Raw genomic sequence first — 26,574 nt, 5'->3', positions numbered from 1 at the left:
CAAAATGAAAAGCAAAGGGGTGCCTGAGTGGCTCAGTGGGTTAAGCCGCTGCCTTCGGCTCAGGTCATGGTCTCAGGGTCCTGGGATCAAGCCCCACATCAGGGTCCATGCTCAGCGGGGAGTCTGCTTCCCCCTCTCTCTCTGCCTGCCTCTCTGCCTACTTGTGATCTCTCTCTCTCTGCCAAATAAATAAAATCTTAAAAAAAAAAAAAAAGGAAGGCACTGAAAATGAATATAAAGCATGATTTCACATGGTAAAGTCAATTCTTCTCTACTAAGACTACATACATACGTGTATAATTTCTTATAAAATATAAACCATCATGTATTCCCCCTGCGAAACACAAATGACTAGATTACCATGTCACTGTCTTCAGGATCTGTGTACCTGAAAAACCTTTTATTCAATTGCCTGTTATACTACTTAAGAAAGGAGAGTGCTACTTTTATTCTTTTGCTTAAGATGATAAGCTAACTTACAAGAGAATGAGACAGAGCACTGAGGGATGTGGAGAATTGTTGAATGGCCATATTGTACACCTGAAACTAATAGCACGGTAAGTTACCTACATTGGAATTAAAATAAAAAGCTTAATAAAAATGAAAAAAAATTTGAATGGGGTAGGTTGATAAACTCTTAAATTAACCAGAAAGTTTAGGGTAAAACCTTATAGAGCCCCTGTCTGCCTTTACCATTTTGTTTATTACCTGTGTGCAGAGGGGCTTTCCTCTCCTCTAAAATATTATTTTTTAATGTTTATTATTTCTTAGAGGTTTTATTTATTTACTTGTCAGAGAGAGAGAAAGAGAGAGAGAGTGGGAGAGCATGAGCAGGGGGAGGGCAGAGGGAGAAGCAGGCTCCACAATGAGACTGATGTGGGACTTGATCCCAGGACCCTGGGATCATGACCTGAACTGAAGGCAGATGCTTAGCCAACTGAGCCACTGCCTCTAAAATATTTTAAACACAAAAGACTGAAAGATTTTAAATGTATTATTTTTAGAGAGCGATTAAAATGATGACTCTGCAGAGAATAAGTTTTATCAAGTTTTAGTTTAGCAAAGTAAATTCTTCAGGGGAAATACATTTTTCACTCCACAAATAAAGGGTTTTTTTCTTCCTAGAAAACAAGCCAACGAACAGGCCAACCTTTAAAAACTTGATTTCTCTGTATAATACAATTCCTGAATTTGAAAATTGAACAATACAGCTTCAGAAATTTAGAAGCAACACACACCACTTTATGATAAGGTTTCTGCTTTGCTCCGGCAAAAATCCTCTGAAGTCTCAATCCCCAGCATAATGTCTCCCAGATGTCTCAACTAGTTGCCATGCCAACTAAAGCAGCTTAAATTAAATGAGGGCCCGAAAAAGCACCTGCATCACTCCAGGTCTGTTGCGCATTAAATAAAGCTCTCTTGACAGGGACTCAGAGGTGCCATTAACTTGAACAGCAGCTATCTGATTATTGTTTCTGAGTAATTTAATGAGGGTCTCCAAATAAGAGGGAAAACAGCGTATGCTTTCTCTCTTGGTCCTTCTAAATGGGACAGCCTCTCCAACAGCTGGTGTACCCACTGGGTCAATGACTTTGCTATGGTTGTTTAAGTTACCTTTGGGTAAAGAGCAAATATAGGATTAAAGTTAGGATTTTCAGGAGAATATTAACAGATTAACCATTTTCCCCTATTAAATCTTATCCTTAAAAATATGATCATAAAAAAACACTGCACGGTATACCAACCTCAGAGTGATCTGAACAGCGCTGTTATAAAATAAATTGCTGCTGATTGCAGTAATTAGTTAAGTAGCTCCACGAAATATGGATTTCTAAATGTACTGATTTGCTTCAGAAAAATGAGTGATGCAAATTAACAATTAAATTGGGAGGGGCATCTCTGATGCCTCAAGCGCCCAAGACAAACAACAGTGTTTCCACATTGTTTTAAAGACCTTTTTGTTGCCGATCTATTATTCTTGCTAATGTTGACATTTTAGAAACTTATTTTTAACAAGGTAGAAAACAGTGCTTTTGATGTTTTCTCAAATATGGTTAGTCACTGGGGAAATCACTTAATAGAAACAAATTCAGGCCAGGGAGGTTATGTGATTTATCCCAGGTCACATTCCCAGTCCGGTTTGGTTTCCCAGTTTCTGGTCTAGTGCACCCTCTACCCCACCAACCTGTTTTCCCTAGGAGCCTGACTGCTAGTATTCCCATTTCTTATCCAAGTATCATCACAGTATGCAGATTACTGTGAAATAAAGAAAAGCTGAATTATTACTTTAAAAAATTTATTATTATTATTATTATTTTTTAAAGATTTTATTTATTTATTTGACAGTGAGAGATCACAAGCAGGCAGAGAGGCAGGCAGAGAGAGAGAAGGAAGCAAGCTCCCTGCTGAGCAGAGAGCCCGATGCAGGGCTCAATCCCAGGACCCTGAGATTATGACCTGAGCTGAAGGCAGCAGCTTAACTCACTGAGGCACCCAGGTGCCCCAGAATTACTACTTTTTTAAAAAAGATTTTATTTTTAAGTGATCTCTACACCCAACATGGAGCTTGAATTTACAACCCTGAAATCAAGAGCTGAATTATCTGCTGACTGAGTCAGCCAGGCACCCCCGACTCACTTTTAATTATGTGCGATGAGGAGAAGAAAAGGAGAAAGGAGCCCAACTTTTTGTTGAAGCTTCTTTGTGCCATTTTGTATGTCACCTCATTCAATTCTTATAATGCCTAATTTGAAACTATCTTTATTTAAGAGATGGGCACACAGAGGCTGGGAGAGCTTAAGCTGTAAAGACAGAGCTTGGATTCAAACCTAGGTTGTAATGATTCTGCAGTCTGATCTTTTCCATGAAATTTCCTTCACTTTGTTTACTATTGAGAGAGAAAAATGAAATTCATGAGAATGCCATTACTTGCAATGTTGCAAAATCAGTTTTCAAACAAAAATCAGAAATTCAATACTATAATACATGATACATCTTTTAGAATCCCTTCCTTGGTTTTCAAATGGGAAGTCATTCTCTATTCTCCAACAAATATTCTGAATAGAAGCATGTGCCAGACACTGTTCTAGGCACTGAAAATACAATAGTGTGGTGCAAGAATGTCACTGCCTTCGCTGACTTTATAATCTAACAAGGGAGAGGGACGATTAAACAAGCAATTAAAACAGATTTGCTCAAAAATTACGTCATGGCTGTTAATCTCGTAAAGCCCCTTAGACACTAATCTGCAACTGACTATACCAGACTTGCATCACATAGCCAATAGAAATAAGAGAAACTAAGTAGCCCAACCAAGAGATACTCTTCTAAAGAGATAAAACTCTGCATTATTAGGACTGCTAAATTCCAATAACTACAGAGATTTAGACCTTTAAACATGTAAGAAAACCAGGGCATCTGTCTGGCTCAGTCAGTAGAGTATGCAGCTCTTGATCTTGGGGTTATAAGTTCGAGCCCTGCACTGGATGTAGAGATTGCCTAAAAATAAATCTTAAAAAAATGTGAGAAAAACCACTGAGATTTCTTCAGCTCCTACTGGATTTCTAAATTAGATGAACATTCTAATTGGCAATTTACCTCTATCTATAGAAACACTTACATATATTTGGTTTCCTTAAAATGGTTCACCTAAAATAATTTTTTTTAAACACATGAGAAATAATAAAAATAAAAGCAATTAACACTCACTGAGTTCTTACTATGCACCAGGCACATTCTAAGCACTCTGAATTATCTCAAAGAATTCTTAGAACACAAGTCACAGGCTATTATAAAGAACTAATAGTTCTCTTTTTGAGTTTGAGTCTTTCCTTTTGGAAGGAACTGAATCCAAAGATGTCTCAAGTAATTGCCCAAATCCACACAAGTACTCTTATTCATTTCTTCTAGCACCCGAATTAATCTTAGTTCCGTCACTAGTAGGCCACAACCTCAAATAAGAAATAACCCCACAGTTTGTCAGGGGATTATCTCAGTTTGCTGAAAAGCATTTTTGGGCCTACTAAATGCCATTTTTTAACATAGGTCCTCTCATTTAATCCTCAGAACAACCTAGGACTATTCTCATGTAACAGATCAAGACTGGAGGTGAAGGAGGCTGACAGGTGAAATAATGATACTCCTTTTGCCAACAACAGAAAAACAAGACAAATGTTAAAAAATTAGAGATGAGTTTTTCTACCTCACATTCTTTGCCTCTATCTTTTTTTACCCCTTGAATATTCCACTTCCTTCAAAGCTTACTCCTTTTACTTTCTTTAGTCAAATTATAAAGCCAAAATTGATATTCAACAAACATTTCCTTGTACCTATGAATCACATATGCTTACTTGAAATAGCTTCTTGAATAGCTTCATGTTCCCTATTTTCTTAAGTAGATGAGAACTTAAAAAATTTGCATATGTGTGTATATGTTAGCCTACTATCCATAAGTATATAAATATAAAAATAATAGGGACTCCCAGGTAATATAATGTGTGTGGAGGAGTAGAGGGTTGGGCTAGCAGTCCTTGACAAGAAAATGAGAAGAAAAAAAAGTATTCACTAGAGATAGCTGGAAATATAGGACAGGCCTTTGGTGGGAGGTCTAAGTTGAGAATGTAAGCTTGGGAATCATTAAATATGATAAGAAATAATCTGTATTTTCTACTAAATGAAGTCTGCCACAGACAGGTTTTTTAATTGATTTTGCTTTTAGTCATAATCTTCCTTTTCTTTTAACAAAGTTTTTCTTATTAAAATTTTTTTTCTCATTTCTTTCCTTTTTTGTTCAAAAACCTGGCTATTGAAATTATGGAAGCATATCACCATTAGTGAGTTATAAATTCAACCTTAACATCATGGCATTCTTTAGAAAAATGCACATCAGCGTCATTAGCAGAATTTTTAGTGCATAGTGCCCAAATATAGTATACAGGACGCCCTGCTAGACTTCCACAAAAGTTGCTGAGTATGAAGATGTGTTCAGGAAGGATAGAGATTGAAGCAGGAAAAAAAAGCAGAAATAAGGAATCTTCAAGGGATCAATTAAATGAGGTGGGACTATATTAGAGATGCCAGAAAGGCTGAGAAAAGAGAAGTATTTAAGATTAAAACTGGTTCTCCACAGTTTTCTTCGATGCAAAAATGATTATGGGCAAGAAGAGTAGGAAACTCTCTAGAGCCTAGCAAGCCCACCATACCCTCAATGGTAAGCCTCCCCCGAACTCTTGCTCCAATTAAAACTAACCTGTACTATGATCAGTATTTGTTTAACTCACCTCTGTGATGCTGCATCTATTTTAGGAAGTAATGTAAGAATGTATGATAATTAGCCTCATGTCAGAAAACCTGAAAGGTAATTTTGCAGAAAAAGCTACACAATCACCACAGAAAAAAATGCTGACACCAGATTCTGACCTTCAATTATGAGGAAGATGACTGACTCCTTTTCTGTTTTTAGGAAGTCATGATTATTCAGTCTCAGAGGCTGCAGGGCTGGTGCCAGCAGCATCTTTGTGTAACCATCATCATTAGCATCCATAAATACTGACTGGGCACCAAGTGGGTGTAGAGAGCACGCTAACTCAACGACAAAACAGTGAGGAAAGCCAGATGAAGGCAAGGCAACATTCAAGAGGTTAGAAAAGACCGAGATTGCTATGTAAAAAATCAAGTAGAGACAACAAGGAAGCATAAAGATTTTAATGTACAATACAGGGCCACAGAAGCCTGACTGGAAAAGAAAAAGATTTACTGAGAAGAAAAGTGCTGATATTTATTGAGACTTTTCTATAGATTAAGCATCCAGCTTTAAACTTATTTAGCCTCATGTACTTCTAACTATGCTAAGAAATAAGTATATCCTGGTTCCATTATACAAATAAGTCGAGAGGTTTAGAGAGGCAAAGGAACCAACCAAAGGTCATAGCTAGTATGCAGCAGAGTAAATGCAAGATCCTGGCCTTCGTTCTTAACTTGTGCTCTGTCTTTCAAAAGATAAACTTCGGGGAAAATGGTGAAGGAAATAATTCTACTTCAGAAGAGAAGACTAAGAACCTGGTTTTAAAAATGAATAGTTAAATGAATTTAGGTAGTGGGAGGCAGTGTGGCCTACCCTTTGGAATGAAAGGCCAGGTTAAGAATCTCAACTGCTACTTACTTGCTTGATTACATTGGACAAGTTAAATAGCTTCTCTGAGTTTGTTTCTACACTTATAAAATAGGCACAATGATATCTACCACACAGGGTTACTGCCAGGGTTTAGACGTTGTGTGTGGATTACATAAAAATGCCTGGCACACAGGGAACGAAAGTTACCTGGTAGCTGCTATCATCATCATTGTGATGGGCAGGAGGAAGAGTACTGAATTTATTAAGTATCAATAAGCCAGGCACTGTGCCAAATGTACTACATACATGAATTCACTTATTCCTTGCAACAGTCCTTTTTTAAAAAAATTTTTAAAGATTTTATTTATTTATTTGACAGACAGAGATCAAAAGTAGGCAGAGAGGCAGGCAAGCAGGCAACCTGTCAAGCAGAGAGCCTGATGTGGGACTCAATCCCAGGACCCTGGGATCATGACCTGAGCCAAAGGCAGAGGCTTTAACACACCAAGCGACCCAGGCCCTGCAACAGTCCTTCAAAGAAAAATATCTCCATTTATCACTGAGAAAAAGTGAGCCTCAAGGAAGAGCAACAAAATTTTTTGAAGGTCAAAAAGCTAATGGGAGGAAGGGACACAGGATATGAACTCAGGAATGCCCAATATCAAAGTCCACGCATTTGCCAAAATGTATGACTGACTGTGTTCTTATTTTTCCCAACATTTCCCCCTCCCTGAAGAAAAAGGCAAAAGAATGCAAGTACCAAAAAACACACAAAAATTAAACAAAACACACAAAGTTTAAAAAGATCCTTTAAGGGCACCTGGGTGGCTCAGATGGTTAGGTGTCTATCTTTGGCTCAGGTCATGATCCTGGCTGGGGTCAAGCCCCATGTCAGGCTCCCTGCTCAACGGGAGTCTGCTTCTCCCTCTCTCTCCCCGCACTGTTCCCCCTGCTTGTGCTCTCTTGCTCTGCCAAATAAATAAAATCAAATCTTTAAAAAAATAAATACAAAAGATCCTTTAAGTTACTGGTTGTAAAAGGGAAGATTAAGGCTATCATTGCTAAAGAAGAAAATTTGGGGGCACCTGGGTGGCTCAGTGGGTTAAAGCATCTGCCTTCAGCTCAGGTCATGATACCAGGGTACTGGGATTAAGCCCTGCATTGGGCTCTCTGCTCATCAGGGAACCTGCTTCCTTCTCTCTCTCTCTGCTTACTAGTGATCTCTGTTTGTCAAATAAATAAAATAGTATCTTTTAAAAAATAAAAATAGGGGTGCCTGGGTGGCTCAGTGGGTTAAGCCGCTGCCTTCGGCTCGGGTCATGATCTCAGGGTCCTGGGATCGAGTCCCACATCGGGCTCTCTGCTCAGCAGTGAGACTGCTTCCTCCTCTCTCTCTCTGCCTGCCTCTCTGCCTACTTGTGATCTCTCTCTGTCAAATAAATAAATAAAATCTTTAAAAAAAAAAAATAAAAAATAAAAAATAAAAATAAAGAAAATTTTATTCACTTATTAAATAGGGTCTTGTGGGTTTTTTTGGGCATTAAACATGTCAATCATAGTGACATTCCTTCATATGTGGACATAAAACCCTTTTAGACCACGAAAAGTTTTCTACAGGACATATTATTTTTGAGGGAGACCTAGGGGTGGTTTTGAACAGATTGGAAACCCAAGGGAGCAATTATAAAAGTGCTAATCTCTGAGACTGTTGAGAACCTCCACACAGGGACCCTGCTTCTGGTAAAGGGCTTCTAGTAACCTAATGGGTCTCTCCGTTTTGATCTCAGGGTGGTAAAAATTAGTAAATGATTAGTATTCCACATAACTAAAACAATAAAAACAAACACATGCAAAACAAAACTGCTCAGCTCATGCATAACAGACTTCCTTTGGAAAAAGCTACTTCAACCTAATCGTATTTCCTACCATCCGGTTCTCCTGCCACCTTTAAGTGATGTATCAGTAAGAAGAAAAGACTATCAATTAAACATAATTATTAAACCTATTACCAACTGCACAAATCAGTGCTCTTAATATTTAATAATGACACTCATATAGTATGCAGAGAGCAAACTGATATACTAAGTAGTACATAAATAAATTGTATCTGGCTAACATACAGGTTTGCGCTAGTGTGCTCTGTGAGGTTCCCTGAAGTGCTGCTCTCAAATAAATTGAATTGGTAGCAGGAGACTCAGCTGGTCTATCAAGTGGCTAAAAGCCCCACTGCTTCCCCACATCCTCCAATTAAGGCAGGTTTGATATATTTAGTGGCTTCTGAAACCTCTGAGTCTCCATGTAACACATGCCTCCTGGTATCTACCAACCTTAAAAAATAGAAATAAAAGTCGGAACAGTGGGATATACAAAAAAGATAAAATAAATGGTCCTATGAGTCTCCCTAAATGCTCACACCTGAATTAAGTATGTCAAGAGGCTAATAATCAGAAGGTTAAACAGAAGGTTAGGCAGTTCAGGAGAATGATAATGGGGTTATGAGGTTTTTCAACAGCTTAAATTAGGTGTGGCTTTGTTGTCATCCAATAATAGTTGGGAGGACTGACAGCATTTCATTCCCACAGCTGGGAATTTAGAAACATATTTATTTTTTAATGGAGAGGTAAAGGTGAAAAGACTAGATTTCAAGCCCCCCCCCTTTTTTTTGCGTCACCTGGAACACATGTATTTCAAAGAGCTGGTGTGAATAAGTTGCTCTAACTATCATGATTCTCTTCAAAGCAGAAAAAAAAATTCCAACTGTGAGTTGGAACTTCAAACATTCTCTAAAACATTCTTAGGATTTGCTAATATGCTAAGCCTGGGTGGGTAATCCGCATGCAGGCAGAAAAGGACACTACTGGGAGAGAGAACCATGGGGCAGAAGAAAGGGAATGGTTCTTGGGACAGTGGGCTGAAGTAGGAAATTATGTCTTATCTTTCTAATTAATAGGAAGGGTTTGGGAGAGTTACTGGAGAAAGGACCAAGAAGCACAGAACGTGGGTTCAGTCTGGATGAAGTCTTGGAAGTGCCAGTGGGTTGTATGTGGAATACATTCTTCTGGGAAGAGGAGAGCAGGTAAGTAAACATGAGGTACTGAAGTTATCAACTCACTCCTCATTAACAGTTCACAGCCTATTTAAAAAATAAAAATTCTCTCTAAAAACAGGCTATGTTTGTTATGAACATCCATTTGTTTGCGACAAGTACTTGTTAATGCCATCTATTGGTAGCTGGTGGTTGCCTTGACGCATTTTGTAGGCATCAGAAAATTCAAATAGATGCCTATTGTCTTTCAGCTTCAGTAAGTTCTATCTCCTCTGCAAGGCCTTCCCCTACTACTTTTATAGCACTTACTAAGTGCCAGGCACTGTTCTAAGTCAGTCTGTCAATCTATACCAATTTAATCCTCAAAATAACTCTATGAGGGAGATGCCGTTTATTATTCTCATTTCATTAACCAGGAAATTTAGGCACAGAGAAGTTATAGACAATAAGATCACAAAGTCACACAGATAGTAAGAGGCAAAGCTGGAATTCAAATCTAGGTAGTATGGCTCCAGACTCCAAACTCTTTTCCACTACAACAGATTTTCTATTACGTCAAGTTAGAATGCTGATTAGGTACGCCCTAGAGTAATTGTTAAGATTTTGAAATAAACAGAGATGGAGGACCCCTGTTCCTGTTTCATGATGTGATAGTAAGTTATTAAACTCAAGAAAGCTACTGTTGGGCAGCAGAAGTAAGGGATGATGAATATGGCAGGGCAGAAGGATGGAGAAGGGGACTGATTTTAAAGTGCTTTAGTATCAAGAATATCAATTAAAGTTCTAGTATCTAGTACTGAAGGAGCCATTCAAAGCTTTGCAGGGGGAAGAAATAGACACTCTCCAGTCAGTTTTCCAAATATAACAAGAATATGGGATGAAGGTCAATATTCCACATTCCCATATTCAGGCCTGCCAAATGGTCTCTGACTTAGATCATTCCCACCTCTCAGACAAAAGAGAAAGAATAAAACCGATTCATTACACAGCTTCCACTATCAATAAATACTGGGGGAATCTGAAGCTATTAGGAATAAATGTTTATTAATAAGGTGTTGTGCAAATAGGTCATAAAAAAGCACTGCTAAATGAACACTTTAATAATAGAGAGCTCATCATCCTGGACAGCTCAAGTTGCATGTAACTGTGGAATCTGTAATACGGTCTTATGTAGATGACTACCTATCAGGTTCTAAAACTCTCACCATCTGCAGTTCAGAACTACAGTGGTCTGACCTGCTTGCTCAAATAAACTGAAGTTTGAGAACACATTTAATGTTTTATGTGCAATGAGCAACTCATTTTGTAAGAAAAATTATTAATGATATGTTACAAGCTCTCAGAGAACAAAATAAGGGTATTTAACTGGTTTAGCCAGATTGGGAGAAGAAAACTGAGAATTTGTTGTATCAAATTATTTCCAAAAGAATGAATACGGACAGAAAGCTTTGAAAACACAATTTTACTCCCTAAACAGTCTTTACTGACTTCAGATAATGAAAATTGATCATTCTTTTTTTCATTGCACATTGGACAAAAACCAACACTAAGCCAGACCAAAAAGAAATCTTGCAGTATTAAATATTTATCAAGTAGGTGTTGTATTGGTCAAAGGTTCTATAACCCCTTTTTTTAAGAGTCTTCATCTTTGTGTGATACATGTTGGAACAAATAGGAATCTGGTGATTTTTCCAAAAAGACACAGTGAATTTGTACTTTAATAAGTTATAATACACGGATTGTCATGGTCTGGCTCCTTCAGCCATGAATTCTCTTATATGAAAAGTCCAAGAATGACAGTGAAAACATGCCCAAACCCATATTAAGCATTAATTCTGAAATCTTGCCATTCCTGTTTGAAAGAAGAAAATCTCAAAACCATAAATATGGGAGAATTTTAATAGACTCATATTCCCCTTCCCCCAAATCAGGTCCATAGAGGAGGGAAATTTCAACCTAGATCTCAGATATGTAACTGCCTCTGAAATAAAAATGAGGGCATTAAATAGCATGGATAATGAAACTCTGGTTTATGGATATTGTTGATTTCAAGCAATGCTTTCCATGTGGAAGAAAAACAGCAACGCATCACAGAGAGAATTGCTTTCTCTTGTAACAAATGGTCAGCCCTAAATCTCATCATCTTCTTTGGAACAAAAAGCATGGGCGCCTTTGCAACTAGAAAAAAAAAGAAAATCAGTATGTGCTTCAATTAGAATCACTGACCTTTTCTGAAGCATGCTTGTGCTTCTCTATAGAAATCAATGGAATAAAAGGTCATGTTTTAAAATGTTTGAATACAACAATCTCTTTCCCAGGCAATGGCAAATTCCTTTTATTTTTAAGGTAATTAATCTGTTGTATATAGAATGTCAAAAATTTAGAAATTAAAACCACCTTTAATTTGCAATTTAAAACTAATTAAAAATATCAATTCTGTCACCAGAAAAAAGGGAAAAATCACTGGAAAGATACATACTATGTTCTTCATTCTACATACTCTGTCATATCCCAAAAGGTTCTGTTGGCTGAGTCCTTGTCACTAAGGCTATAAACAGAAAGAGCATCCTAGAGGAAAAAAAGATTACTTTAAACAGCTTTCTTCTTCCCAAAGTGTCTTGAAGAAGGCAAAGGCAAGCTCATGTGCGTCAAACAGAGATGGTAAAGCTTGGTGATTAACTTCCCACCATCATAACTCTCCAAAGCAAATGCACATACACACAAAAATGGAGACTAAGAGTCAAGAAACAGATGCCAAAAGAAATGATTGGAAATAGTCACTATTTTTTTCTGAATATTAAAAAAGATATCTGAAAGAAGAGCCTTTGCCTAGATTAGAAACGGTTATTTTAATTCATGTAGAGAAAGGGCAAATTCTTCAATCACCTCTTAATCCATTTAGGGGATAAATGCCTATATCAGTCATATAAAATGCTCCTTACTGCCATCATAACAAATCTTAATACTTTCTCTAAGGACAATGAGCCTTCAAATTAGACCCACCAACCTTTCTTAACGGGTCTAAAAACTTACTTCTGTGTCCAGACAATCTGGTTTCAAATATCCTTCTGCCCAACAGAATTTGAGAGCAATTTACTCCAGTCTGATCTATTGTAAAGCTGCAAGAATGATGTCATTAAAACCTGAGAGCAGATTGCTATCAGTGGTATAAACAACCCCAAACAGCATTCTAAAGGGAAGACAAGCCTCTCAATATGACAAGCTACAGATGCTTCCTTACCTACCAAGTGAAATTCATTTTAAAAGACAAAGTTATAAAAGGAACCAGTTATGAAGGGCAGGGAGGGTTCAAAATATATAGAGAACAAAAATCTATAAGAAGAAAGAATCTAGGAGAGATGTATCAGAGAAGTCTGAGTACTTTTTATGGCAGTAAGATGAGATGAAATAAAATGGTGGTCCATGTAAAGGGGTCTGCCTCTCTGTCAAGATAGAAGGTTTGTTGTATGTCAATTTTATCTTTAAAAAGATGTAAGAAAAAAGATTTAAGTTTTGCCTTTTTCATTTGCTCAGAGTGCTCACTTTCTAACATTTGTGTAATGAATGATCTAATATACATTTAGATGTGCAACCTATTAGCACTGTTCCACACCACTTAATTAGAAGAGCTATGCAGAAAGTTACATGGACCACAAACACAAAATCAGATACTGCCTAAAACTTTGTGGGAAAATAAAAATGCAGCTGGAAATACTGAAAATATAATTTATCATACTAATAGGTCATTGATCTTGTATAGCTCCTGTAAGGAAGGACCAGAGAAAATATTTTATTCTATGAAAACTTTAAGTCCTAGGTAAGTCTTCCAAACTCTTTTTGGGAACAAGAGAAGGGCAGAGCAGTTTTTTCTGCTTAAGAAAATTACTCTAGGGTGCCTGGGTGGCTCAGTGGTTTAGGCCGCTGCCTTCGGCTCAGGTCATGATCTCGGGGTCCCGGATTCGAGTCCCACATCGGGCTCTCTGCTCAGCAGGGAGCCTGCTTCCTCCTCTCTCTCTCTCTGACTGCCTCTCGGCCTACTTGTGATCTCTGTCTATCAAATAAATAGGTAAAATTAAAAAAAAAGAAAAGAAAAGAAAATTACTCTAGTATTATAATTATTTGAAAATCATGCATCATCCACAATTGAACCATGAACCCCTTAAGGATAACAACAATGGCCATTATACTTCATACCACCTGCTAGTACTTCTATCCTGAAGATAAAGTTCTAAAGTTATGCATAAAATGAACTTTGAGTATCATAAGTCATCTGGGAAGATACCATGTTGGAGACAAATATGTCAAATTCACATTAAATTCAACAGTATTGTGTTCTCTGGCATTGCAGCAGAATGCTGTTTTTTTTGAACCCCACAGGAAACAGTTGGCTCTTGTTAAGGGGTCATACTATATAAAACTACCTCTCTCAACAGCATCATGCTTAGTTTGGGGACATTCTCTCACTAGTGAAGCCTATGGGAGCTGAAATTACCTGAGGGAACAGCATATTCTTGATTCCTAGCTCATGCTCACTCTGGAAAATCCGCTGAATGAATGGAATGGGACACAAAGTAATTACCAATTTTAATCGTGTTTAAAAAGTCAAAGAATGAATGAAGCAGAGATTTGGGGTAATTAGTTCAAGGCTCCAAGTCAAAGACACACATAGCCTTAAACTTCTGCTACTTCATTTTAAATCCTTACCACTATTGTGTCAGAATGAAAATACGGTTGGAACTTTCTGCCTGAAATAGAAAATACATTCTAACTTTCTTAAAGCTTAAACGTAAGATGAATTACATCCTCATGTTTTTAAACATTGGTAGATCAATCACAGTTAATTTGGTCATCAAAAAGCATTTATGATGAATACATGAACAGCATCGACACCATTCTGAGGAGCAGTCTTCATGTAAAGAGCTAACAAGTGGAAACAGAGTAAGCTGTTTCCATCTCCGCTCTTTCCAGGCTGTGGTTGGTCCCACTGCTAATGCTCAAAGACCTCTCCTTAAAAAAACATAAAGAATAAAAGAAAAAAAAATATCAGAAACAAAAAGACTAATAGTCTCTTATCTTTGTCTTTTCTAGCAGTCTTCACAGTAATCCAGATCTTAGCTAGATGACACAATCAGCTGGTTCACATTTGCTTCTTAAAAGTCCCTTAGGTGGTCACTGGTAACTTCAACATTCACGCTGATAATTATTCTGGTGAGTTTAGTCTAGTGGATACTAACTCTGAGGGCACATTCAGAACACTGGAAGAACTTTTCAAAAATACTTACTGATACCTTGGACCAAACTCAGAATATAGGATTTGAGCATTTCAATTTTTTTTTTTAAAAGATTTTATGACCTATCATGACCCAAGCCAAAGGCAGACGCTTAACTGAGCCACCCAGGCACCCCCATTTGAAGTTTTTTTTTAAAAGCTCCTTAGATGATTTCAGTGAGCAACCAGGGTAGAGAATCTCTATCCCTCAATTTCTCAACTGTCTGAACTCTAAGGACTTTTGTTACTATTCTACTTCATCTAACTTAAAGCGTGACTCTACTTTCTATCTCTTGAAACGACTACAACTTGTTCTAACTACAAATTCCTTTCTTTGAGCACAGTCTCCATATTCTAACCACACTACTACTCCTTCTAAACCTGTTGCTTGCTATCACCCTAACATCTGCCTTTGGATCTCACCTCTCCTTTCTCGGGGTACACCAACTTGTCTTCTGATATTAACCCCTTCTCTATCAATGTAGCCAGCCATTCTGTGATGATCTAGGGAGGCCCTTCCCCATTTTTTTCATTTCCTTGTTCTGCCTCTGTGAATACCCAACCTGCCATCAACATCAAAGCCCAGGCTGTTGACTACATGGCTAAAGAAGTCCCAATGAATTGCCAAGAATCCTTCTGGGTCTGTATCACAGTTGCTGCCTCTCAGTCCTAAGAGCTGTGTCCTTTTTAAGGTTTTTTTCTTTTTTAATTGTGGTAAAATATACATAATGGGGAGTCCCTCGCCATCAGATGCAGGCCCCCAGATGTGGGACAATGATCAGGGGGAAGCCAGTGGTGCAGGCAATGAAAAGATTCACCCGAGGCAGAACAAGGGAGATAGAAGTTTACTGAATAAATTGAAGGTAGTGGCGGGGTGAACAGCAAACAAGAGACTGTCTTCAAGGTGGCAGTGAGTAGGGGTTCTATTTAAAGTGGGAAGGTGAGGAGGTATGGGGATGTATGGAATTTTCCCTTTTTTGGTAATTATCCCTGGTTGTAAGTAGCCCATTCCTCAGTTTGGGCCAATGGATATTTTGAGATGGGTTACCTGATGGGCCTGTCTGTATTCAGCCAGGTGGTCACTGTGGGCCCTTAGACCTCGATCAAGTTTCCATTGCTCAAATCTGTTGTCTAAAAGTGGCCTCTACACATAAAAAAAAACTGACCATTTTAACCATTTTTACATGTACAATTCAGTGGCATTATGTACATTCACAATGTTGTGCAACTATCCCTACTAATTCTAGAACTTCCTCATTAGCCCAAACAGAAACTCTTTGTTAAGTTTATAAAGGACACTTCTGATTCTGTCATTCCTCATCACAAGTATCTTTCACTGTGCTTCAAATGCCTATTGAATAAAGATGAATGTTTTTAGTTTAATATTCAAGGCCCCCCATGATTTACCCCAACTAGCTTAATTTCTCATTATCCATGCAAGCTAAATTCTAGCCAACTGGACGACTTGCCATTCCCTAAAAGATGATCCTGATATTTAATCTCTCCATCTGGAATATCCATTCTCCTCAAGGCTACCTGTCCAAATCCTCCACATCTTTCAATACTCAGCTGAAATGTCATTTTCTTCATGAAGTCTTAGTTTTTTTTTTCAATTTTTCTTTTTTTTCCTGCCTGAAGTGATCTCTCCTTTTAAAACTCCACACCATTTGCTAATATTCTTTTAGAACTTCCCACCATATATATATATATATATATATGTAAATATATATGTTTGAAGATTTGAAGATCTTTGAAGAAGCTTTGAAGATCCTCATATTGTTAGAATTTCTTCTATCATATATATATGATCATATGATATATATGTAATCATATATATCATATGAATATATATGTAATCATATATATCATATGATCATATATATATATGATGGAGGAAATTCATCATAAGATGGAGGAGCTTCAAAGCTCTTCAGATGTAGATTTCTGGTTCTTGCTGGTATGGTCTGATTGAGAGTATGAGTGCACTTACATATGTATAAACATACTTCATTTTGTTTGTTCTTAGCAATTCACAGACTCCTAAGATTTCCTAAGGTTTACAGAGCTCTTTCTTTCTTTTCTTTTCTTTTGGAAAGATTTCATTTATTCATTTGTCAGGGAGAGAGTGGCAGAGGGAGATGCAGGTTCCCCACTGAGCAAGAAGCCTGATGCGGGACTCCGATTCCAGAACCCTGGGACCATGACCCAAGCAGACATTAACCGTCTCAGCCACCCAGGCATCCCTATAGAGCTGTTTCACAGCACCAAGGAGTCATGTATTGTGTATTCTTTAAATTACAAAATGCTGCTATAAAATATACTATACAAATACTATTAAACTTAAAACGACTGCATTTGAGGAGCCCAAAACTACATTATTGCTCACCAAGAACTCTAACTGGTCAAAATGGGGATGGAAGTTCCCTTGCTGCCTTTATGACAAGACATTCCTGTTTAAGCAATGCCTTGCACCGGCCAAACCTATTACAGAAACACTTCTATAGTAAAAGGAGGAACTTATTAATAATTATATAGGACATCAGGTAAAATCCAGGAGTCCTGATAAACAGGGACACATGATCCCCCACTAGACTTCTCACTTCTACTGGTTTTACGCTGTAGTTGCTTCTAGTACAAATAACCTGTTCTACCAGTATTCTTCTCCATAAAACATTAAGAGCATGTTTCATTATATTTCAAAGTAAAAGTAAACTTTCCCCAAGGCAGGCCAACTTTTTATTTCTAATCCGGCAGGCATCCGGTACTTCCTGGGAAAAGGCATGTTTATGTACAGAATTCAAGATTCTTACTAAAGCATGATAAACAATTTTCAATCAAATAATTATAACTGGTTTCTCTTGGGTTAAATTTCAGTAGGCTCAAAGTAACTTAGCACTGAAGTATTTTCACACAGTTTTCCAAACAGAAAAGTCGAAGTGCAAAATGAATAATGTAATCCTTTAACAGCCAAAAGTTCAGTTAAAAAATAATCTTTCTTAATTATTAAGGAACATATTTTACAGGGTGATACATTAGATTTAAAACATATGAAAAGAGAAAAGCTACAAGATACAGAGAACATGGGAGAATTTATTGCTCCTTCCATATTGGACTCCTGCTAAATCTATTGGACCCTGTAGGTAGATTTGTCAACAGTTAAAATCTAGACATTATCTTTCTACAAGTTGCTTAAGGAGCTATCTAAAGAAAACTCAAGCCACTGATGATGGGCACTCTTGCAATCATTTTATTACAGTGTCAGGGAAAAATGTATGATTAACTGCATATTATATGATCATACTCTTATTGTACATTTGATTATATCAAAATGTTCATAGACTCAGATTTTCTAAAATGGTATTAACCATTAAAATCAGTGTAAAGAGGTACGCCTGGGTGGCTCAGTTGGTTGGACGACTGCCTTCGGCTCAGGTCATGATCCCAGAGTCCCGGGATCGAGTCCCGCATTGGGCTCCCAGCTCCATGGGGAGTCTGCTTCTCCCTCTGACCTTCGCCTCGCTCATGCTCTCTCTCACTGTCTCTCTCTCAAATAAGTAAATAAAATCTTAAAAAAAAAAAAAAGTCCGTGTAAAGAGAGGTGCACCTGGGTGGCTCAGTGGGTTATAGCCTCTGCCTTCGGCTCAGGTCATGATCTCAGGGTCCTGGGATCGAGTCCCGCATTGGGTTCTCTGCTCAGTGGGAAGCCTGCTTCCTCCTCTCTCCCTGCCTGCCTCTCTGACTACTTGTAATCTCTGTCTATGAAATAAATCAATAAAATCTTAAAATCAGTGTAAAGAGATCTTAAAATGTTTCTGTAGTAACAGTTACATATGAAATACAACAGCACAATTTTTTAATCTTAGAAAAAAGTACAAAAATAAATGGTACTGTATGTATAATAGAAGGTTGTTTAAGATTATTTATTTCCTTTTAATGACTTAAATAATATGATAAATATATATTTTTGACTCTATGAACTGATTCCTTTATCAACTAACTAAATAGTAGAACATCCATTAGAATAGCAACATACTTAGAACTTACCTAAAATGACAGAGCCTCAAACAGACCTCAAGAGTTTCTTCAAAGCACAATTCCATGATCATACATTTAAAACTCAAAATATTATCCATTCTAAAATCTGCAAAGACACAACAATCCTCTAACTTAAAAAAAAAAAACAAAAGCCACTGTCTAAAACCGTGTGTAATGTGTATGCCATGTTTTTGAGATACTACAGAGGGAGCTGCTAACACAGATGAATAACTGCCTTCCTACAAAGTCTTTATAATCCTGGGGCAACTATAGGAACAATTCCTTTTTTTGTTGAAAGGTTTCAGTGTTTTCCAAATAGCACCACCAGTATAAAACACCTTTTTTTCCTGTGCATTATTCTATCTATAGCTAAAAATTATACAACAGAAAAAAAGAATATTTGAGGCTTAGGTTTGAAAGACTCTTTTGTAGCTAACTAATTACAACAGGTGTCCATTTTTTAACCTGAAGGTAAAAAAATTAAATAAGAAAGTAAAACATTTAAGTAAATGGTGTACCAGATGGTTCCACAAATACTTATGACAAGGTCTTTTAATTCAACATTCATGAACAATTTTGGAGAGAGGAACTGCACAGAAACATTATGCTAACTAATAAAATGGGCTGAAATAAGCCACCAACAGGTACTACACTATCTATGCTACTCACGGTTTTAAACTATAACTATGCTAACTTTCCCTCTGCTCTGCAAGTATTTGAAATAATAATCAATCAAGGATCTCCCAGACTCCAATTATGGTCACTAATACGTGATTGAGAACTCCTAGCTTACAGAAGCACACAAAGTTTTTAAAAGAATGACAAACCCAAGTATATAGAATTAATGCCTGATATAAACAATTCATGCTTGAACTATAGAACAGAAAATGATATTACAAATTAGCTAAGTGCTCACTGAAGAGAATCTAAATATATATGGCACTTATTAATATATAAACATATTCACCAATTTATTATTCGAAAACATTCTTTCCTCACAGATGGCCTAGGTGCAATCAAGGGTTAACTTAGCAGATGTAGGCTACCCAAACCCAACACATTCCAAAAGTCTTTAGGACTGGAATCAGGACCAAATCCTGGGAAATAACCTTTGAGCCCTTGCAATGTCTTGCCTCATAAGAGTGTCTTAGTATAGCTGGGGATTTGGTCACATCAGACAGTTTATGCTAACAGTATGATTTATGGTGACACCTGTTTTTGTTTGCCTGGGGCCTTGGGCCAGGTGTATTAGTTTAACCTCTGGGTGTAGAAGAGGAGGAGTGCTGGAGACTGAGTAACTAAGGTCAGCCCTTGTGGGTGCTCTATGCCTACCTGACTGACCTCTTGATAAAAACCCTGGACACTAAGGCTCAAGTGAGCCTCCCCAGTTGACATTTATCTGTGTTGTCATATATTGTTGCTGGGAAAATTAAGCAAGATCTGTGTAATTCTATGGGGAGGCCAAATTGGAACTTTGTATCTGGTTTCTGATGGACTCTGCCTTATGCACCACTTTCCTTTGCTGATTTAATCTGTATCTTTTTGCTGTAATAAACTGTAGCCATGGTTAGAATACCTTTTCTGGATCTTGTGAGTTCTTTCAGCAAATCATGGAACCTGAGGGTAATTTTGGGGACCCGTGACACAACCTACAATACAATAAAATTCTTTTTTTTTAAATATTTTATTTATTTATTTGACAGAGAGAGAGATCACAAGTAGGCAGAGAGGCAGGCAGAGAGAGAGGGAAGCAGGCTCCCTGCTGAGCAGAGAGCCCGATGTGGGGCTCGATCCCAGGACCGTGAGATCATGACCTGAGCCAAAGGCAGAGGCTTTAACCCACTGAGCCACCCAGGAGCCCAATAAAATTCTTATTTAATAAAGAAGATTTCTTCTAATTTCAAGGTTTGTTGTCAGCAACGTCAATTCCAAACAGGTAGAAACAGCATTACACATTCATAGGAATGCTTCTAACATGTAGGTTCCTTTCCAGCAAACTAAAAGGATAAAGATGACTCCTGGCCAGGTGTAGGAAGTTACTTTGGAAGAATGACACAAGTATGGCTCCACTCCCATGAGTTCCCTACCTCGGTAATTTTCAGGAAGTCTATGAAATGAAATCATCAATGCTTTCTCCTCAGTTGTTACTTCTGATCTACAGTAGAGGAGAAAAGAACTTCCTCAATTCTTTAAATAAGCATATGTCAAGAACTATCTGACCAGGCCCAAGATCTCAGGTATACAAAGACGCTCTTGTTATCCAGAAGCTGGTCAAGACCCAGTCCCTTCTCTGAAAGTGCAAGGTTGGTGCACCCCAAGTCCACTGAGTTAAGCCTTTGTTAATTCCGTAAAAGACTCATGGGTTAAAATATCACCAAGGGTTACAGCATTCAAGAGCTCTAGGTTTATCAGATCACAATATCCCAGCAGTGTTGATCAGTGATAATTCTATCACCTTACAACGTTTCCCAATTCCCCAGTCAGCTTAGCTATTCTCCTTCCCTTAGGGAAGCTCTTAATTGTTCCCAGTTACTAAAGAAATTATCAAAGATAATTGTCTAGTATAGAATTACCTACCACCTGTGCAAGAATGAGATTTTTAATCTCATTACTAAGTCTGAAAAACTATCCTGCTTTCATATTGGTTTCCACTCTTAAGTCATAGGCCTAGTGTTAATAACAAGTTTTGGGTCAATAAACTAGTGTCCTGAGCTCACTGAATTCAAAGATTTAGGACTCCCTGTCTTTCACTCCAAGTTTTACCCAGTTAAATACAGAATGGTAAATCGTGATGCTTTTCCTAGGGCTAACCTATGTCCCAATTTTTTATTTTCATGCACAGTCCCAGGAGTTAATACTAGGCATTATTTTAGAGTTTATTATCATCCATGATACCTTACATACCATTTTTACATATTAACAGTAGTAATATAATGGTAAAGCCTCTATCCTGAGAGAATCATGTAGGAGTTGAAATAAAGACCACAGAGTCACACCATTTGGAATTGAACCTCGATCTCAATATCTACTAAGGTCTGTGATCTTAGTCAAGTCTTTTTTATCTTTTGTGCCTCAATCTCCTCTTCTGTAATATGGGAACAGTTAAAGTCTCTCTCCCAGATGGTTATTATAGAGATTAAATAAACTTGTATGTGTAAATAACTTAGAATTGTGCCTGGCATCTGCTAAAAACTTACGTAAGTAATGACTATTACCAGCACCATCACTATTACTCCAAAGAACTTGGGATTTAACTTACATTATCTCTTTAATTTTCACCTTAGACCAAGTGGTAGAAAAAAAGGGCAGTATTATCCTCTTAACTGACAGGCAGTTGTTGTATAGCAACAAGAGTACTTTCTTGAGTTCCATACAACATAGCTGCCTCACTGGCTTCATCTGCAAAATGCGGATGGTAATAACCTATCTCATAGACTGTGTGGAGATTAAGTAAAAAAATGTGCTCCAAAGTCCCATTTTATGGTATCACAATTCAGGATACATCGATAATACTGCTCTGTCGGATTTCAAAATTACCTGGTTCCAGGTACTCAACCACCTCTGCAAGGATGAGATTTTATACACCTTAAAGCATGAACCCCCAAAGGTGCTAGAATAAATTAATACTGTCCCCTTCTTTCACATTCCCTGGTTAGGATACATTTCTTCAAAATAGTCAATGTGTGGAGGTTGGAGTATGTCAAGGGCAGAGAGTACCTGAGAAAAGGAAAAAAAAAAGTCAAATTTAGAGAACTAAAAAGGAAGCAAAATATGACATAAATGCAAGTAAATGCTATTAACTTTTTAATGATGTAAGGTTTAGTTACAATTGCTCATGGAGATTAACTAAATTTATCAGTCAAGTTACAGTCCTAAACACTAAGATGGGTTTGTAAAACTACTATGTAAAAGACAATTCTATCTAAACTAAAATGACAGGGCCAACTGGGCTCTACCACATGCCACCAGACTGCTGCATGGCAAGTGTTTTGAAACGCCATTATTTTTAACAATCAGTGTTGCTCTAAGAGCATGAGGAAACACATCTATCATTCATTTCTCTACTCCTCTATTCAAAAAACGTTTACCAAGTACATTCTACCTGGCAGGCACCATAGTAGGCTCTTTGGTTATACTGATAAACAAAAGTGATACTACCCCTGCTCTCATGACTAGTAGTGAGGAAGGCATTAAAGAAACAAGCAGTTACACAACTATATAATTATGATATATATTATTTGAAGGGAAAAAGTCAAGAGGAATGGGGACAAAAGTTTCCCTGAAAGGCGCCTGGGTGGCTCAGTTGGTTAAGCAACTGCCTTCGGCTCAGGTCATGATCCTGGAGTCCTGGGATCAAGTCCCACGGCAGGCTCCCTGCTCAACAGGGAGTCTCCTTCCCCTTCTGACCTCTCTCCTCTCATGTTCTCTGTCTCTCATTCTCTCTCTCTCTCTCAAATAAATAAAATCTTTAAAAAAAAAAAAATTTTTTTTCCCTGAAGTAACACTAAGAGTTGAAGGGCGAATAGGAGTTGGCCAGGCAATGAGTAGGTACTGTAAAGGCACTGAAGCAAGAAGGAACCAGGCAAATTCTAGAAACAAATGCCAGTGCTTATGGAACATAGAGGGTGGGAGGAAAACAGATTGGGATAAAACAGAAGAGGAAGGCAGGGGATATATCACATAAAAATCTCTTTAAATTTTTGTTAAGCATTTTGGATTTTATTCCAAGTACAAAAAAAGAAGTCACCAGGGTGGAAAGACTTTAAGGCATCTGAAATTCAAGTCCTTTATAAAGCAGCATACTGACAAAGTCAGTTCTGCCTTTGAAACATAACAAATAGGCCTACTTCCCCTACCAGCTGTCCAGCTATTCTTTTAAGTCCCATCTATGATATTCACATGGAAGAATCTGACCTACCTAACTAATAAGAAACCTGAGGGTGAAAGAATAGGGAAGAAATTTTTAACAGGAAATAAACTGTGGTACAAGTTCAAATTTTCTATCTTTAGCTAAGGTTTTTTTTTTTTTTTAAAGAAAAAATTTTTATTATGGAAAAACATACAAAAGTAGACAGAACAGTATCAAAAATGCTCATGTAATCAATACCCAGTCTTAGTAATCGACGTATGTAATTATTATTGCTTCTATACCCCCACTCTCCCTATATAATTCTGAAGCAAAGAGCAAACTTATTTCAGCCATACATTGGTAAGCATCACTAAAAGATGAAAGCTTTTATTTTGTTTATTTATTTATTTTTAAATAATGTGGTGCTTGAACTCACAACCCTGAGTTCAACAGTTGGACACTTAGCCCACTGAGTCACCCAAGCGCCCCAAAGAGAAAAACTTCTAAAAAATATAATTATCAAGTCTAAAAATTATGTTTTTTAATACCATCAAATATCCAGTTCTGAAATTTACAATTTTCTTTTTCTTTTTAATTTTTGGTCTAAGTTAGGACCTAAATAAGACTTAGATATTACGGTTGATTTGTGTTTTAAGTTTTAACCTACAGATTTCTCCTCTTTTTCTTTTCCCCTTGCAATTTACATGTGGAAGAACCTTTGCTCATTTTTTTTCAGCCAAGCATTTGTCACTTTAAAATTCTAAATTAAACTAAAACCTCCTGTAATGAAAGTCTTCACTCACTTTAAAACCAGTTATACATGAAAGTTTGAAAATAGTTTAGATGCTTTATAAAGAATCTTGATCCTTCCTTTCTGAATTAAAATGTTTATACTTAGAATCTTGGTATAAATGAAAGATAACAGATTTTTTGGTTTCTTCAAAAATAATTTTTAACATATAAAAGATAAATTATTTCATTTCTATAAATTTAAAACCCTATAATTAGCTAGTGTCACAAATTCACACAAATTCATTTCTGATTATGCGATGGAACAATTTTTAACATGAATATTTGATGTTTGAGGAAGACAGAAATTAGTGTTTTACTTGACATCTTTCGGACTCTCCATTCTGTATCTGAACAACACACATCCTGTCTTGGAGGAAACCAGAATGCAATGAGTGACAGCGTCCATTAGACAAAGCTATTTTACACTTCAAATCTATCTGCTATAATTAGAGGTTATCTAGAGAAAGTGACAACCATACATTTTAAACCTTGATGGAGAAGAATGAGGCTTTCTTATTCCAGATTTGATGAGGCTTTTTGTAGAGAAGCCATATAAAACAGGGTCAGACATTTGCACTAAAGCATTTAGCTGTGATTGTTAGCTTCAAAGGTACAATATTTTAAATTCTGCTTGGAATTTTTTAAATGCCTGTTGTTTTATATTACTGTTATTTTATCTCAAAATGTTTATCAGAGGATGGCATTCCACAGTGTTTCCAGAGGTGCAAAACCAGTGCTTAGATCAGTAGAAATGATCCAAGAATCTCAGAAATGATATAAATAAGTAAGAAGGAATAGTACCAGTTTCAAACTCCAGACTTCATGCCTGACTCCCTATTTAAATAACCTGAGTCCCTCTATAACCCCATTATTTGTGGGAATCAAGTGTGTGAGATTAGCCTTATGATGTAAATAGGAGGACTCTTGTAAAGACTTTGACTTGTAAAGAGTCAAAGTATTCCCCAAATACCACCAACTCTTCAAAGGATCTCAAATACAAAAAAAGCAAGCCGACTTGTCTGATTAAAAAAAAATGGACTAAAATACATCTGTCAATAATGGTCATTACCAAACAGTGTCTCAAATCTTTTTAAGAACTGGACAAAAAGCCCATTATGGTGGCAGTTTTTTAGAATTTTAACCTCTGTGATGTTGAGATTCACTATAAATTGGTTATGCAATACAAAACTGGCTTCTTCTTCTTAGCCCTTTACCAATAAAACAACTGCTGTAAATAATCCTAATCCTAAATATAAAAACTAGAAATTTAACTATTCATAAAATGCAATTAAATCCCATGTTTAGCAAAGGAACTACCCCTTCCCCAATCTTACTCCCCAAGAGATTTTAAATTCTTTAAGGTGAAGACTATGTAATTACTACTATTTTTTAAAAAGTTGTAAAATACAGCTGCCAAGTATGTAATCTGATTAATATTTACACAAAGTATATAATATGATGGATTTTTACTTCATGGTTAACATCTAGATCAAGAAGTTAAGCATTTCAACAACCCAGAAGGTCCCCTTGTCCCTTTCTGGTCAAATCCCATCCCTGCTCAGAGGTATCCACTATTCTCATTTCCATCACCACAGATTCATTTGGCCTGTCCTTGAACTTCATACAAATTGAATCATAAAAAATGAAGCCTTTGTGTATGACTTTTTTCCTTTACTGTCATGCCTATGAGATTCATCCCTATTGATGTGCAGATCAGTGGTTCATCTTTTTATTGGTGTGTACTATACCATCATGTGAATGGACTATAACACAATGTACTTATCCAGACACTCCACTGTCTGCTGGCAGACATTTGGGTTGTTTCCAATTTCTAGGTATTATGAATAAAGCACCCATGAACACTCCTGTACATGTTCTTTGGAGGATATATGATTTGTCTGGAGTATACCAAAGAATATAAATGCTGGATCATTGGGTAGGTGTGTATTTACCTAAATTTAGTGGAAATTGCCAGTTTTCCTAAGTGGTTTTAGAAATTTACACTCTCACCAGCAATGTTAAGAACTTCAGTTGATTTGCATTCTTTTCAACAGTAGATGTTGTCAGTCTTTTTGATTTTAGCCACTCTGGTGGGTATATTATTATCTCATGCTTTTAATTTACCTTTCTCTGATGACTAATGACTTTGAGCACTTTGTTACATGCCTATTAGCCATTTGGTTATCCTCTTTTGTCAAATTCTTAAGTCTTTTACTAATGGGCAAAAGTTCTTGATTTAAAGAGTCAAAGTATTCCCCAAATACCACCAACTCTTCAAAGAATCTCAAATACAAAAAAAGCAAGCCGACTTGTCTGATTAAAAAAAAATGGACTAAAATACATCTGTCAATAATGGTCATTACCAAACAGTGTCTCAAATCTTTTTAAGAACTAGACAAAAAGCCCATTATGGTGGCAGTTTTTTAGAATTTTAACCTCTGTGATGTTGAGATTCACTATAAATTGGTTAT

The 26,574-nt window shown here is 37.0% G+C and overlaps 1 protein-coding gene across 1 annotated transcript in view; it reads right to left on the bottom strand.

Annotated features, from left to right (window-relative positions):
- The window catches only part of NLK (nemo like kinase), a 170,613-nt gene that overhangs the window by 40,773 nt on the left and 103,266 nt on the right, over positions 1-26,574 (bottom strand). Inside the window, exon 3 of the mRNA XM_004747027.3 lies at positions 22,124-22,179. Within this exon, the coding sequence (XP_004747084.1) occupies positions 22,124-22,179 (56 nt within the window). The remainder of the gene's footprint in view (positions 1-22,123; positions 22,180-26,574) is intronic.

This window comes from Mustela putorius, unplaced genomic scaffold (assembly GCF_011764305.1).
Source record: "Mustela putorius furo isolate JIRA1106 unplaced genomic scaffold, ASM1176430v1.1 tig00003962_pilon_pilon_pilon, whole genome shotgun sequence".
NCBI lineage: Eukaryota > Metazoa > Chordata > Mammalia > Carnivora > Mustelidae > Mustela > Mustela putorius.
Note: the sequence above shows the minus strand (reverse complement) of the source record. Positions and strands in the feature narration are given on the sequence as shown.